General features: G+C 32.1%; 2 protein-coding genes and 1 non-coding gene across 3 annotated transcripts in view; 1 reads left to right on the plus strand and 2 right to left on the minus strand.

Moving 5' to 3' along the window:
• The window catches only part of LOC118739068 (glycerophosphocholine phosphodiesterase GPCPD1-like), a 481215-nt gene that overhangs the window by 132223 nt on the left and 337234 nt on the right, over nucleotides 1-11758 (plus strand). The window lies entirely within an intron of this gene.
• LOC118739072 (organic solute transporter alpha-like protein) lies at nucleotides 3795-8846 on the minus strand. The gene is made up of 5 exons (XM_036470195.1): nucleotides 8559-8846; nucleotides 8010-8491; nucleotides 4917-5042; nucleotides 4728-4854; nucleotides 3795-3896 (listed from the first exon to the last, which is right to left on the minus strand). Exons 1-5 carry the CDS (start codon nucleotides 8743-8745, stop codon nucleotides 3802-3804), a joined length of 1017 nt encoding a protein of 338 aa, XP_036326088.1. The 5' UTR covers nucleotides 8746-8846; the 3' UTR covers nucleotides 3795-3801.
• Trnam-cau lies at nucleotides 5217-5289 on the minus strand. The gene has a single exon. It is a non-coding gene; the product is annotated as a tRNA-Met (tRNA).

Here is an 11758-nt window from a genome sequence, read left to right on the forward strand (position 1 = left end):
AATGGTTCGCATTTCAAAAGTGTTTTCCGCACAAAGTGCCTTTGCTTGCCTAACCATGCAAATTAAAGCATACATACGTTGAGGAGTGCCTATGCAATGGCAGAAATTCCAGAAATACATGTCATATATGTATATATACGAATACATACATACATACATATACTATATATGAAAGTGATACTTAAATGATACCCAAATGATACTCATGAATACGTGCCCAAGTACAAATGTGTTAAATAGTATTAAAGCACACTTCCCAGTAAGAACCCTATCTGTTAACTAATGCGTTATATATATAAGCTTAGTACTACAAACAGTCAGTGTGTAAATTCACATAGGGCTTCGGGATATAGGTATGTATATGTACACATACATTTTATTGCTTAGCCCCTCTTTGATTTATTGATTTGATATACGATTTCCAATAGAAATCCAAGCGTGAATCATTTCAGGCGTGCATTTGTACGTGTGTGTGTGTATGCATGCAAACGGTTTAATTTCATCTGTGTGCCTAAAAGCATGCAAGCAAATATCCAGCACTTTAAAACTGCTTCTCCGCATACACATTAGGGTCGTCCTTAAAAATATCAATATCATGGTGCACCCCTCTAGTTTGTTTTTCCTTACGAAATAAATATCCGCGAAAATTAAAAATATTAAAAAAAAAAATTTGGGGCCGTTACAAAGGTTCGGAAAAATTTTAAGTTTTTTTAAATGAGAAAATTTTTTTGTTCACTATTTACCCTATTTTACATAAAAACAATTTGACAAAATTTTGATTTTGACCAGCTATACCAAAGCAATTTTATAAATTTATATGAAAAAATTTCAAAACGCTAAGTTATAGCTGGTCAAAGTCAAAGTTTTGTCGGTTTTTTGCGATTTAAAAAGTTTAAATCTACTCAAAACCCTGATAGGAACCCCCAAAAACTCTTTAAACATTTGAAAATCTTCGTGAATGTCTTCATTATATACTTAGATAGTTAAATTTTCAAATTTTTAAGGACCACCCTAGTGTGTATGTTAGGAGTGTGCGGCCAGCTATGCTTACACAGCAAACCAAACGGGCGATGAAAAGCCATCTACTGATAATATGGCGCCTAAAAATACACCCAACAAACATTTAAACTAATATCGAAAAATTTAGGGGTTCCATTAGTTTGAATATGAAAAAAAAAGTTTTATTTTTATTTTTAATTAATTATGATAACAACGCAAATTTTCTCTTTTATATAATTTAAGGTATTTTTCAAGCCTTAGAAATCGAGAAAGACCAAAATTTTCTCTTGGCTTGGAAAAATTAGATTTTAAGAGCTTTTTTTATATTAAATGGTTCGAGGATGGTAAAACTATTTGAAATAACATTTAAAGTAGCAATTTTATTTTCAACTAAAATAAACTCAAACATCCAAATAATTTTGAAACTTTAACAGAGCTGGCTTTAAACATGTTGTCAAGTTTTGAGTACTTCAGTTTTTTTTTAGTTAAAAGAATTTTATAAATTTGGATTTGTCAGTGTTGCAAGCTTAAGAAACTCTCCGTATTATAAAGGTTTGCCAAAGTTACTTTGCTAACTTGCAACTGCTCTGAGCACAGCGATACTTGTCAAATATTGGATCGGTTTAATAAAGGGCAGCCTAACGGAAACCACGTCACCAGTTGGTGGTTAATTTGCGCACAGTGTAGACAGTGTGCCAAGTAATGACAATTAAATTTTCTCCTATCCATATTTGACAATTGCTTCAGTGTGTTAGCTCAAACTTTGAAATTTGTTCTATAACCTTTTTACTAGTTTGAATTTAAAATTTTTTTGAAATCTCGAACACAAGAAAATATTAACAAAAAAAGAAATATAGAAAGCGGAAAAATAAGAATGCCGCATACGTGTTAAAAAAACAAAACAGTGGGAGCTAGCTTGTCACATGTCTTTGCCACCAACAGCACGTTTGTATGAGAATCATTTTAGCTCTGATCCAGTACTCCATGAACTTACAGGATTTTACACGAACTTGCAGTAAGTTACAGGAAAAATGTTCTCGTCCTTGGAGAGTTGTTTTGAGAATGAAGTTGCAAGATTTTTCCCTAGTGCTGCAAACCTCGATAGTGGCACCATCGGTGGTTTTTCATGGTTTTAAAGACAACCATGGATAAATGTAAAGGTGGTGCTCAAGTATTATTTTATCTAAACGTATTAAATTGGACGGATTTAAAAGCCAAAAAATACCACTTTTCACCTCTTTTTAAACCCAGTATTAAAAAATTTAAAATCAAAGTTTAAGTATTGACCCCATAGATAACATCGATGGTACCATCGATGGTTTTGCAGCACTATTTAAAACCTTCGACCTTTCTAGTACGAGTCTAAAGCGTAAGCGATTTGATCCGGAATGAGTTACATCAAAGCAAATACCATTACCCAATCTTTCCAATGTGGAAATAGAGAGAAAGTATGAAATTAACTTGAAGACGATGTGTAGTTTTTCTACGACTTGGTCAGCAAAAAGTTCTGTTATAAAATTTTTAATGTTTGTTTTTTTTCCGGATAAAACATTTAAACATCATTTTTAAACAAAACCACAACAATGAGATTTTTATTCAGAACAGAAAATTATATAAAACTGTTACTTGACACGCCTTGTTTTATTTGATTAAATGATAGGAATTTATCTTTGCGATTAAAATCCATTTTGATTAGAGATCAAAAATGTGTGCTTTTTTTAACATGTGTTACCTGAGGGTTAATTTGAAATAAAAAACTAACACAAACACATCACTTTACGTATGAATTTTCAAATATATATTTATATATATTATATATATATGTATATGGATACAGTCATTATTTGGCACACTGTCTACACTGTGAGTTTGCGAAGCTCTGAGCATGCGAAGCTTGGCTCCCCTTCATTGTTCCTAAAACCAATCCTTTTGCCGTTTGGCATTTGAGTGAAATTTTTTTTTAAATAACAAAACAAGGTAATGCCGTTCTGGATATTGATAAATGGAATATAATAAATTTTTCTGATTACACTCGTCTAATTACTTTCGGTAGGACTTCCGCCTACTTATTAAAGACAAAGAAAATTATTAACCTGAAAAATTGATGATTATGAATATCGGTGTTGTTTATAAATTTATCCTTACCTTATTTAATGTTTTCTATCATATATTTCGGCGCCGTTTTCGGTAATCGATAATTTATCGACACATTTTTTAAAGTTGTAATGAATAAAGTATTGATTCACTGTTAAGCAGTTAATTTTATCCATATATATCTTTTCATGAGTGTATGTTATCGATATTTCTTTTGCCCAAATAAAAGTAAAATATGCGTTGTATTTTTTTTTTGTTTGTGTATTTTTTCTATAAAAACTCCAACCTTCTACGCTATGATTTTAAAAATATTACTAATCATATTGCAAATTTTTTATCACAATTTTGCTTAATCCGCTTTACTTAAATATGTATATATATACATATGAACGTGCGTGCCTCAGTATGTATGTATGTATACCATAGTAGTTGCGCTAAAATTCATGTTTTAAGCTTCTTGGCCTTCTAAGATTTAAGTTAACACAAATAATAAGTACATAATATACAGATTTTATGAAAATAATCTTACTACTTTACTTTTTTGGTATTTTATAATACCAAATAGTTCATATACATACATATGTATGTATGTAGATTACTTTTGAAACAAACAAACTAATTAAGTATGATAAATAGTAACTCAATATTTATCAAGTGCTGTACTTGAGTAACTTATTTATATTTAAAGTATTCTTATTTGCAGGTCTTTTAATTATCTTCGATTTGAATTGGAATTCTGTACGCATTTTGCGCGAATAGCGACACCAAAACCATCTCCACTAAGATCAAAGTGTTGATGATGGCTGCAAAGAGGAAAAATTAAAGAAAGAAAATTAAAAGCTTGCATTAAAAAATATTTCGCTTTTTATAAAATAATTTTTTTAAGTGACTAAGAAATGTTATTTTAATTTTTGATTAAATACAGTAGTACAAATTGAATAATCAAATAGATAATAAGTTATAAAATTAAAGTTAAAAATAAAGCAACGGTACATATGTAAATACTTTAAAATATAATATACTAAAATAAAGTAAAATATGTAGTCTAGAAAAAAGAAGTCTGATGAGGAGATGTGGTGATCTCTGAAATAGCTGCTATAAATTCTACCGCTTAGACTTTGTCGCTTTTTGAATTTTTCCTAATAAACAATCGTGGTACAAAGCTCAATAAAAATATTATTCAATAAAACAAATTTAAATACAATAAAACAAAATAAAATAAAAATATATAAAATAAAAGGATATAAAATAAAATAATAATAAATAAAACAAATAAAAATAAAAATAAAATAATAAACATATAATATAAAATAAAAAAATAATAATAAAATAAAATACATAATACTAAATGAAATAATATTAAATAAAAATAAAATGTATAGTGGAAATATACTAACATACCTATTAAAAAAATTAAAATAGGAAAAAACTATTTGTATTTAATTTATCAAAGTTTTAATAAACAATTATTTTTAAATATAAAAATATGATACATTTTTAAAGATATTGAAAATAAACTTTAACTAAATTCAAGAAAAGATTTTCTTAAAAATGTATTAAAAATTTCCTAAGATAAGAACTATGAAAGTATTAAAAAATATTTCTAAATTATGTATATGTATTTGTAAACTCACTTTGCTTGTATATAACGTGATTCATTGGATACAAGCCCCCAAGCAATACTCGATCCAATTGTTGATCTAAAATTAAGTACTGCATTTTGCAAAGCAACAAAACTAATTGTAGGCAAAACATTTTTTTCTAAAAAAAAGAAATTAACTAATTAATAAACTTTGCACATTCTCTTTACAAGCTCAACTCACCATAGTGCTATAATCCGAATGCAGATTATTTACCACACGCACAGTAATATTCAGTCCCCAAACGCCGAGTATAATCGAGCAAATGATGAATGGTAAGAAGTATAAGTGTACATCGTGGAATAGATCCTGGAATGGCAAAACGAATAAATTTCAAAATTATTTATTTAGCTATGTAAATATGTACATATGTACATAATTATTCATCAAAGATATTAATAATTATTATAAGTACTATTTTTGTGGTCAATATATAAATCCATACTGCAAGAGTAAAAATAAATTCAAGAAAAAAAAAACGAATGCCCCGGGTGAGGCTCGAACTCACGACCTTAAGATTATGAGACTTACGCGCTGCCTACTGCGCCACCGAGGCTATGCTGGCGACGCTGTCAAATGCGCAACTTAACTTTGGCTAAGCACAGCGCATTGTTTTTGGTGCTAGAACAAATGTGTATACAAATTTTATTGTTACGGAATGCGTTGCGTTTTCAACCTATTATATTTATTTGCTTTTAGAATTGTCTCAAGTTGTGTTAACAATATCGACATTGTTGTCTACTTTGCTAGCTAGCTGGCGTGCGGGCGGGCGGGCGACAATTAGCGAGCAAACAGACGCCGCTGGTTTGTCTACCGATTTCACTTGGTATAATAAATGAGATAAGTAAATAATTTTATGAATAGTACGCGTCAAAGAAAATTAAAATGTTTAAGTCATTTGATGTCTTTGATTAGAAACTTGGCTAATCAATTGGAGTCTACTGAGTAAGAGTAAGCGCCTTTATTGGCTGGCAACTCGCCTTAAAGCTCAGTTAGTAAGACTTAACTTAATTTAACTTACCGTAAGAAATCATCAATGATTACTCAATACGCCAACTTAAGCCAAGAGCGAGTTTACTAATTTTTGGACTTATTCATATTCACCATCTGGGCTAAGCCAAAAATTAGCCTACGTTTTAGTTAATCAGCTTATTCTTGCCTAAGTCAAAAAATTGTTAAACTAAATTAAGTTGAGTTGGATGAAATAAAACCATTGCAAATGGATCAAAGGCATTAACTTTACTTAGACGTATTTTTGCCGCTTAGGAAACACTCTTATTTGGCTTTGATGGTTTAACCCTTCCCTGCCCATGGTAGCCATATGGAGACTAACCTTTATTTTCCTAATTTGGGACTGCGGGCTAGTCAGTAGCAGTTGTGGGCAAGAAGGAATAACTATAAGAAATATATGTAGTATATTCATTTGCTGTCGAATCATAAAAATACCTTAAAACTGTCAACTTTTAAAAATGTTTTAACTAAAATGCAAAATATTTTTTCCTCGTCAAAAGTTCGGGGATGAAAGGGTTAAGAATTCTGTATCGGCAACACTGCTTATACACTCCCAGTCAACAAAATAGCATACCCTTTTGGTCCTCAGTATGTACAGTTTTCCGTTTTTTATTTAATATTCATTATGTTTGTATAAAAAATTAGTAATTCTACAAAATACCGTTGAATTTTGACAATTTATTTTTTTTGTTGAAGGTGCTTCCATATAAAAATTTTGTTGAGCATACTTTGTATGGAACAAAATGCATTTCCCTGTCAACAAAAAAAATAAAAATTATTAAAAGGCTAAGTATGATTTTCTGTATTATCATAATTTTATTTATTTTTGTTGAATTTTTGCTTTTTTTGGTCTAATAACAAATCATATTCAATAACTGCTCAGTAATGTTAGGCCGTTTTGAATGAACAATTGTTGCTGAAAACAACAATATTTTCGATTGGTTGCAGAGATCACATCTGTTCATGAGGTTTCTTCATCGAGTTCACTGGAACTTTCGACAACATTTTTCATTAAAAACGGTCCCAAGTTAAATAAAGTTGTTGAATACCAATTTTTTTTTTTTTAGAAATGATGCCGTTGTCCTCATTGGTTATTTTGGAACAGAGTCGGCCAGAAAGAGTTTTCAGCTTGTGCACTCGTATAGGGTTACCACTGACGAAAAAAATACTTACCAAATCTGAAAAATATCTACCAATAACTTTTTTAGTTATTTTAATTAAAACTATAGATTGGTTTTATTTTCAAAGTTATTTTAATAAAAATTATTATTTTTTTAATAAGAAACTCTTTGTTTAACTAAACATAGTATGTAATTACATATCTGTCCATTTTTTATTTTTATTTAAAGAATCATTTAAAATACTATGGCAGTCAAAATCGTCTAAGGATTCCAGTAAAATGAGTTTTGAATAGGGCACCATGTGCCCGACTTTTATCGATAAAGTGTGCCATCAAGTGATCGAAAATTTTTTTGCAATAAATTAACTAGACTAAACTTTTGGAAAGAAATTTATCTATGATACAAAGATAACTAGAAAAAATTAAGCGGTCTACCAAGATTAAAAAAAAATACCTTTTTACCAACCCAAATTTGTTCTACCAATTTTGGTAATAATTTGCCAAAGTGGCAACCATGCACGTAAAGGTAATAGTGATGACCAAAGCACAAGCAGCACTTAAAACTCTAATTTTTTTTATAGATTTTGCGAGCAGAAGGTAAAAGCTCATCTGTTTGCAGACTAAGGGCCGGTTTCTCTATCTCCGGTTAACACTAATCCCCCGGTAAACATCGTTACCGACCTTATCGACTCCCTGTTATATGCATGGAGTTAGAACGTCGATAACAATGCTTAACCGGGGAGTTAGTGTTAACCAGAGATGGAGAAACTGGCCCTAAAAGATCTTTCTGTCGGAAATAAGTAAACCAGAAATTAAAAGTTCATAAAAGCTCTGCTTGCGGGCCACATTTTGTGTGTCATTATATTAGAGCCAAAAAAGATTGGCCCGGATGCCCCTATATGATAGATGGGCACTGCCTTGCCCGCGGGCGAAGCTCTTTTAAGCTTTCTACACATTTTGTATAGGTGCGTGCAGAGAAAAAGCTCTCTCTGCGCATCGCTTCCTTATATTCCTCAAATATAGATTTACTATGTATGTGAGTAAGACTTTTGTCCAATAAACGTACGCAATCTTAGGAAGCTTACAGCCGAAATTGGTGTCTGTGAAAAATTGTTCGATGATTAAAAAACCCTTCATGTACTCACCATATCATTGTAGTAGATGCCATTCAATACGAACATTATGCTGCCCTGCACGAACACCATCTGCCACACCATACAACGCAGCACCACAAAACGACCGCGCGTGGGCGTCACGCCCGGCAAGCATATGCAACAACAGCAACATGGCGGTGTTCTAATCGGCACAGCCATACCTGCGGTTTCCTTAATGAAGCTCACCTCCGAACCGATATAGTGCAAACACAGCTGATGGAAGATAATCCCACCGACAGTGAATAAAAGATGCATTACAGTGTGACAGCTGAACCAAATTTTCGGCAGAAGTAGAGTGAGTAACGCCACCAGGCTAATGAGCGGATAGAGTGAAACGAGTGCTACAGAGGGCGCAAGTAGCGGTTTGCGCAGACGCTGTTTCAGTTTAGCCACCGTCGTGAGGAATATGGAAATGTTTAGCATGAGAATTAAAATGCCCACAAAGAGACAAAGTGTGACGAAGGGTGTGAGATCTGTGGAGGGGAGAAAGGAAAAGTTAAATATTTTATACATAATTACTAATTTTAAAGTTGCACTTACTCGTATAATACTCTGACAGCGTGGGGTGCATGTAAACGCTGTAACTGTAATTTTCAAAGGTGAGTTGGTCGAAGCTCTCATTACTCGGCGCTGGGGTGGGGAGTTGATCTTCACTGCTATTACTGAATGCGGTTATGGATGCGGGAGTAGTGGTGGCAGTTGCCGGCGAAATAGTATTTGAAGTCATTTCTGCTGCTTTTATTTGTATTTTCCCTGGCAAAATTATGTTTGTACTCAGTTGGAAATATTGCCTCTTCGAAAGTCTCTTTGAGTTCGCTTTATACAGACTATTTGTTTATAACACTGCAAGTAAATAAAGTAAATATTTATTTGATTAGTTGAAATAAGTTAGCTGCTCTTGTTGTTATTGTAAATGTGTAAATATGTAAATATGTCTTTTATAGTGGCGGTGACACACTTTGGAATGTGAATCAGATTGCTTTGGCTAAATGTTTATAATTAGTGATGTGTGATAAGAAACTTAACGAGTAATTGTGTATAACACCTAAACAAACAACAAATAAGTAGTAAGTTATACGGCCTGCTGTGACTTTTGATATAAGAGATAAAATTGAAAGCACCACTTATAGAGCTTACGGCACACTTTTCTAATATCTTGGATATTCATTAGTTGTAGTAGTTTACTTTTAGATTTATTTATAGACAATCTGAAGTTGAATGAAAGTCTGGTATAATTGCGGATACACGGAATTAATTTTAATTAGGGATGTGCAATGTAAAAAATAAGAGCCGGATTCGGATATCCGATCGGATATACGGCAGACTGCTGCCCTTTATAAATTTCACAATATTTTTATACTTAGCCTCATCAAGTTTTGACCTCGTTCAGATTTCGCCCATGCAGTTCACCTGTTGTATTTTGAATAAGCCGGATTCCGCTTATCTACTCGATACCCCACATATCCCTAATTTTCATATCAATGAAATTAAAGAGAGTGTCATACTGGATATACCATCTTATAAAACAAGTAAATTTTTTAGCTTGTAAATATTATTTTTTATCAAGAAAACCGATAAAGTTTTGCCTATTATTCTTTGGGCATTCATAAACTGCAACCAATCCCAAAATTGTGAAGTGTCTGGAAATATCCGGAAAAAAATTCCGAAACAATCTGGAAAATAAAACGCGAGGAATCCGGCAAAGTCCTCAAAACGCCCAAGAGATTCCGAAAATCCCGAAAGTGGAATCTCGGAAAATCGGAAAAATTCTGAACGGCTACGAAAAATTCCAAAAAATTCTCGGAATGTCTCGAATAAGTCCGTCGTGCTCGCCTTCGCATTTGCTTCGCTTTCGGGCTTGTTTGCTTCTTAACGTCCTAAACGATTTTTACAGAGTTCAACGAAGCATGCCAGTCGTTCCTCGTCTCTGCTAACTGGTGCCAGTTGTAATGCCAAGTGAATCCAAGTCCTTCTCCACTTGGTCTCTCCTCCCTCCTCCTCTGCTAGCACCAGTGTGTTCCGAGTTGAATACTTTCAGAGCTTGAGAGTCGGTGTCCATTCGGACGACATGGCTAAGCCATCGGAGCCACTGTATTTCAATTCGCTGCACTATGTCCATGCCATTGTAAAGCTCATATTTATTTTAATCGGCTTTTTAGATTCATTTGCTAAGCTGCTCAACTTTTCTTCCATGCCTGAGTGCGGTGATGGTATTGAGCAGGGCAATAAATATCTTTGAAATTGCCGTTGAAATTCTAATTCATACCTTTGGGACCATCGAAAGTCCAGGACGAGTGTGAACAGCATCGCTTCTCAATGTTAATAAAATTAAGACTGAGTTATCCGATGCAAATATTTGTTCAAAATTGTCTACAAGGAAAATAAAAAACTTCACACATTTTTTTTAAACTAGTACAAACACAATTATCTTTAATTGATTTCTTGTGCCCAATTTGTTGTAGAGCTATGGACGGCTACTGTAAACCTTAGACGAAAAATAAATATTTGCTTGTACTGACATGTGCCGCATTCTTTTTCATTCGCTCGTGTTAAATAACTTTTAAAGTAAACATTAAGATGTCTCGCCCTTCCGCTAAGGAAAACCACAAACAATTTAAATAATTGCCATATCGCGCGTTTAATAATATAGAGATGTAACTAAAAATTCCTTTTTTGGAAATTTCATTATGCAATTAATAAACCTGATTAGTAGAATATGATCAGTCCAGCAGATAACCAAACTTGTCAAATATGGCGAAGATATGTGTTTTTCCATCTGTCTTTTTGTATACCAATTGTATGAATTGATATAACTTTGATTGCATTTTCCCACAGAACTGAAATTTTTAAATACTTCTTTATATTATTAAACATGCGATAATGCATAATAGCTCATGGAATTCCAAGAATTCAAACCGGATTTATAACACTTATTGTATGAAATAAAAAACTTTTTGGATAGCTAATAATTTGCATTGCTTCAATGAATATCTTCAGGACGGGAATTGACAAAATCAGAAAAAAGGTAAATAGTAAATGGCATAGACCAAATGGATATTAGGTAAAAAAAGCAAAAAAAAAACACAAAATTTAAATAAAAAAATAAATTAAAAATATATTTAAATTAAATCAAATCGAATTAAAGCAAAGAAAAATAAAGTCCAATAAAAATTAAAAAGGTAAATTAAAAATAAAATAAAACTTAATTAAATAAACTTTAATTAATAACAAGTAAAAAAGTCTATGTTCGGGTGAAGCCGAACATTAAATACCCGGGCAAGTATTAAATATAGTTTTTAGCCTTTCTGAAAACTACCGTTAAATGGTAGAAGAGTGGTTTTACCCCCATTTCTAGCAATTTCGATAGTATGTTCACTTATAATTAATGAGATAAACTTATATAGTTAGTTGTGGGCGATATCACGCCCACTTTCCAAAATTCTATAATAATGGTACTTCTTTTCAACGGATTGTTGTTAGTATCGATTTTGAGTAAATTAGCGGCCTTTTCGAAACATCGAAGTTTCCTAACGAAAGAAGTCTGATGAGGAAATGTGGTGATTTCCGAAATAGCTATCACTTCTACCACTTTTTCAAATTATTGTTGCTTTTCCACCATAAGTTTTTCATTAAAAACGGCCTCAAGCTCAATAAAAATTGTTGAATATAATTGTTATAAGGCTACAAAATAACAAAAACAAATAAAATAAAATAAAATAAAATAAAATAAAATAAAATAA

This window comes from Rhagoletis pomonella, unplaced genomic scaffold, assembly GCF_013731165.1.
Source record: "Rhagoletis pomonella isolate Grant_MI unplaced genomic scaffold, Rhpom_1.0 Rhpom_scaffold_00005, whole genome shotgun sequence".
In the NCBI taxonomy this organism is placed as follows: Eukaryota; Metazoa; Arthropoda; class Insecta; order Diptera; family Tephritidae; genus Rhagoletis; species Rhagoletis pomonella.

What these genes read in the sequence shown, in the direction of transcription:
- LOC118739072 (XM_036470195.1), bottom strand. Translation starts at nt 8,745, where the DNA reads ATGACTTCAAATACTATTTCGCCGGCAACTGCCACCACTACTCCCGCA. An exon ending in GCTGTCAGAGTATTATACGA is followed by an intron (nt 8,492 to 8,558) that starts GTAAGTGCAACT and finishes TCCCCTCCACAG; the next exon opens with ATCTCACACCCTTCGTCACA. An exon ending in TCACGTTATATACAAGCAAA is followed by an intron (nt 3,897 to 4,727) that starts GTGAGTTTACAA and finishes TCCTCTTTGCAG; the next exon opens with CCATCATCAACACTTTGATC.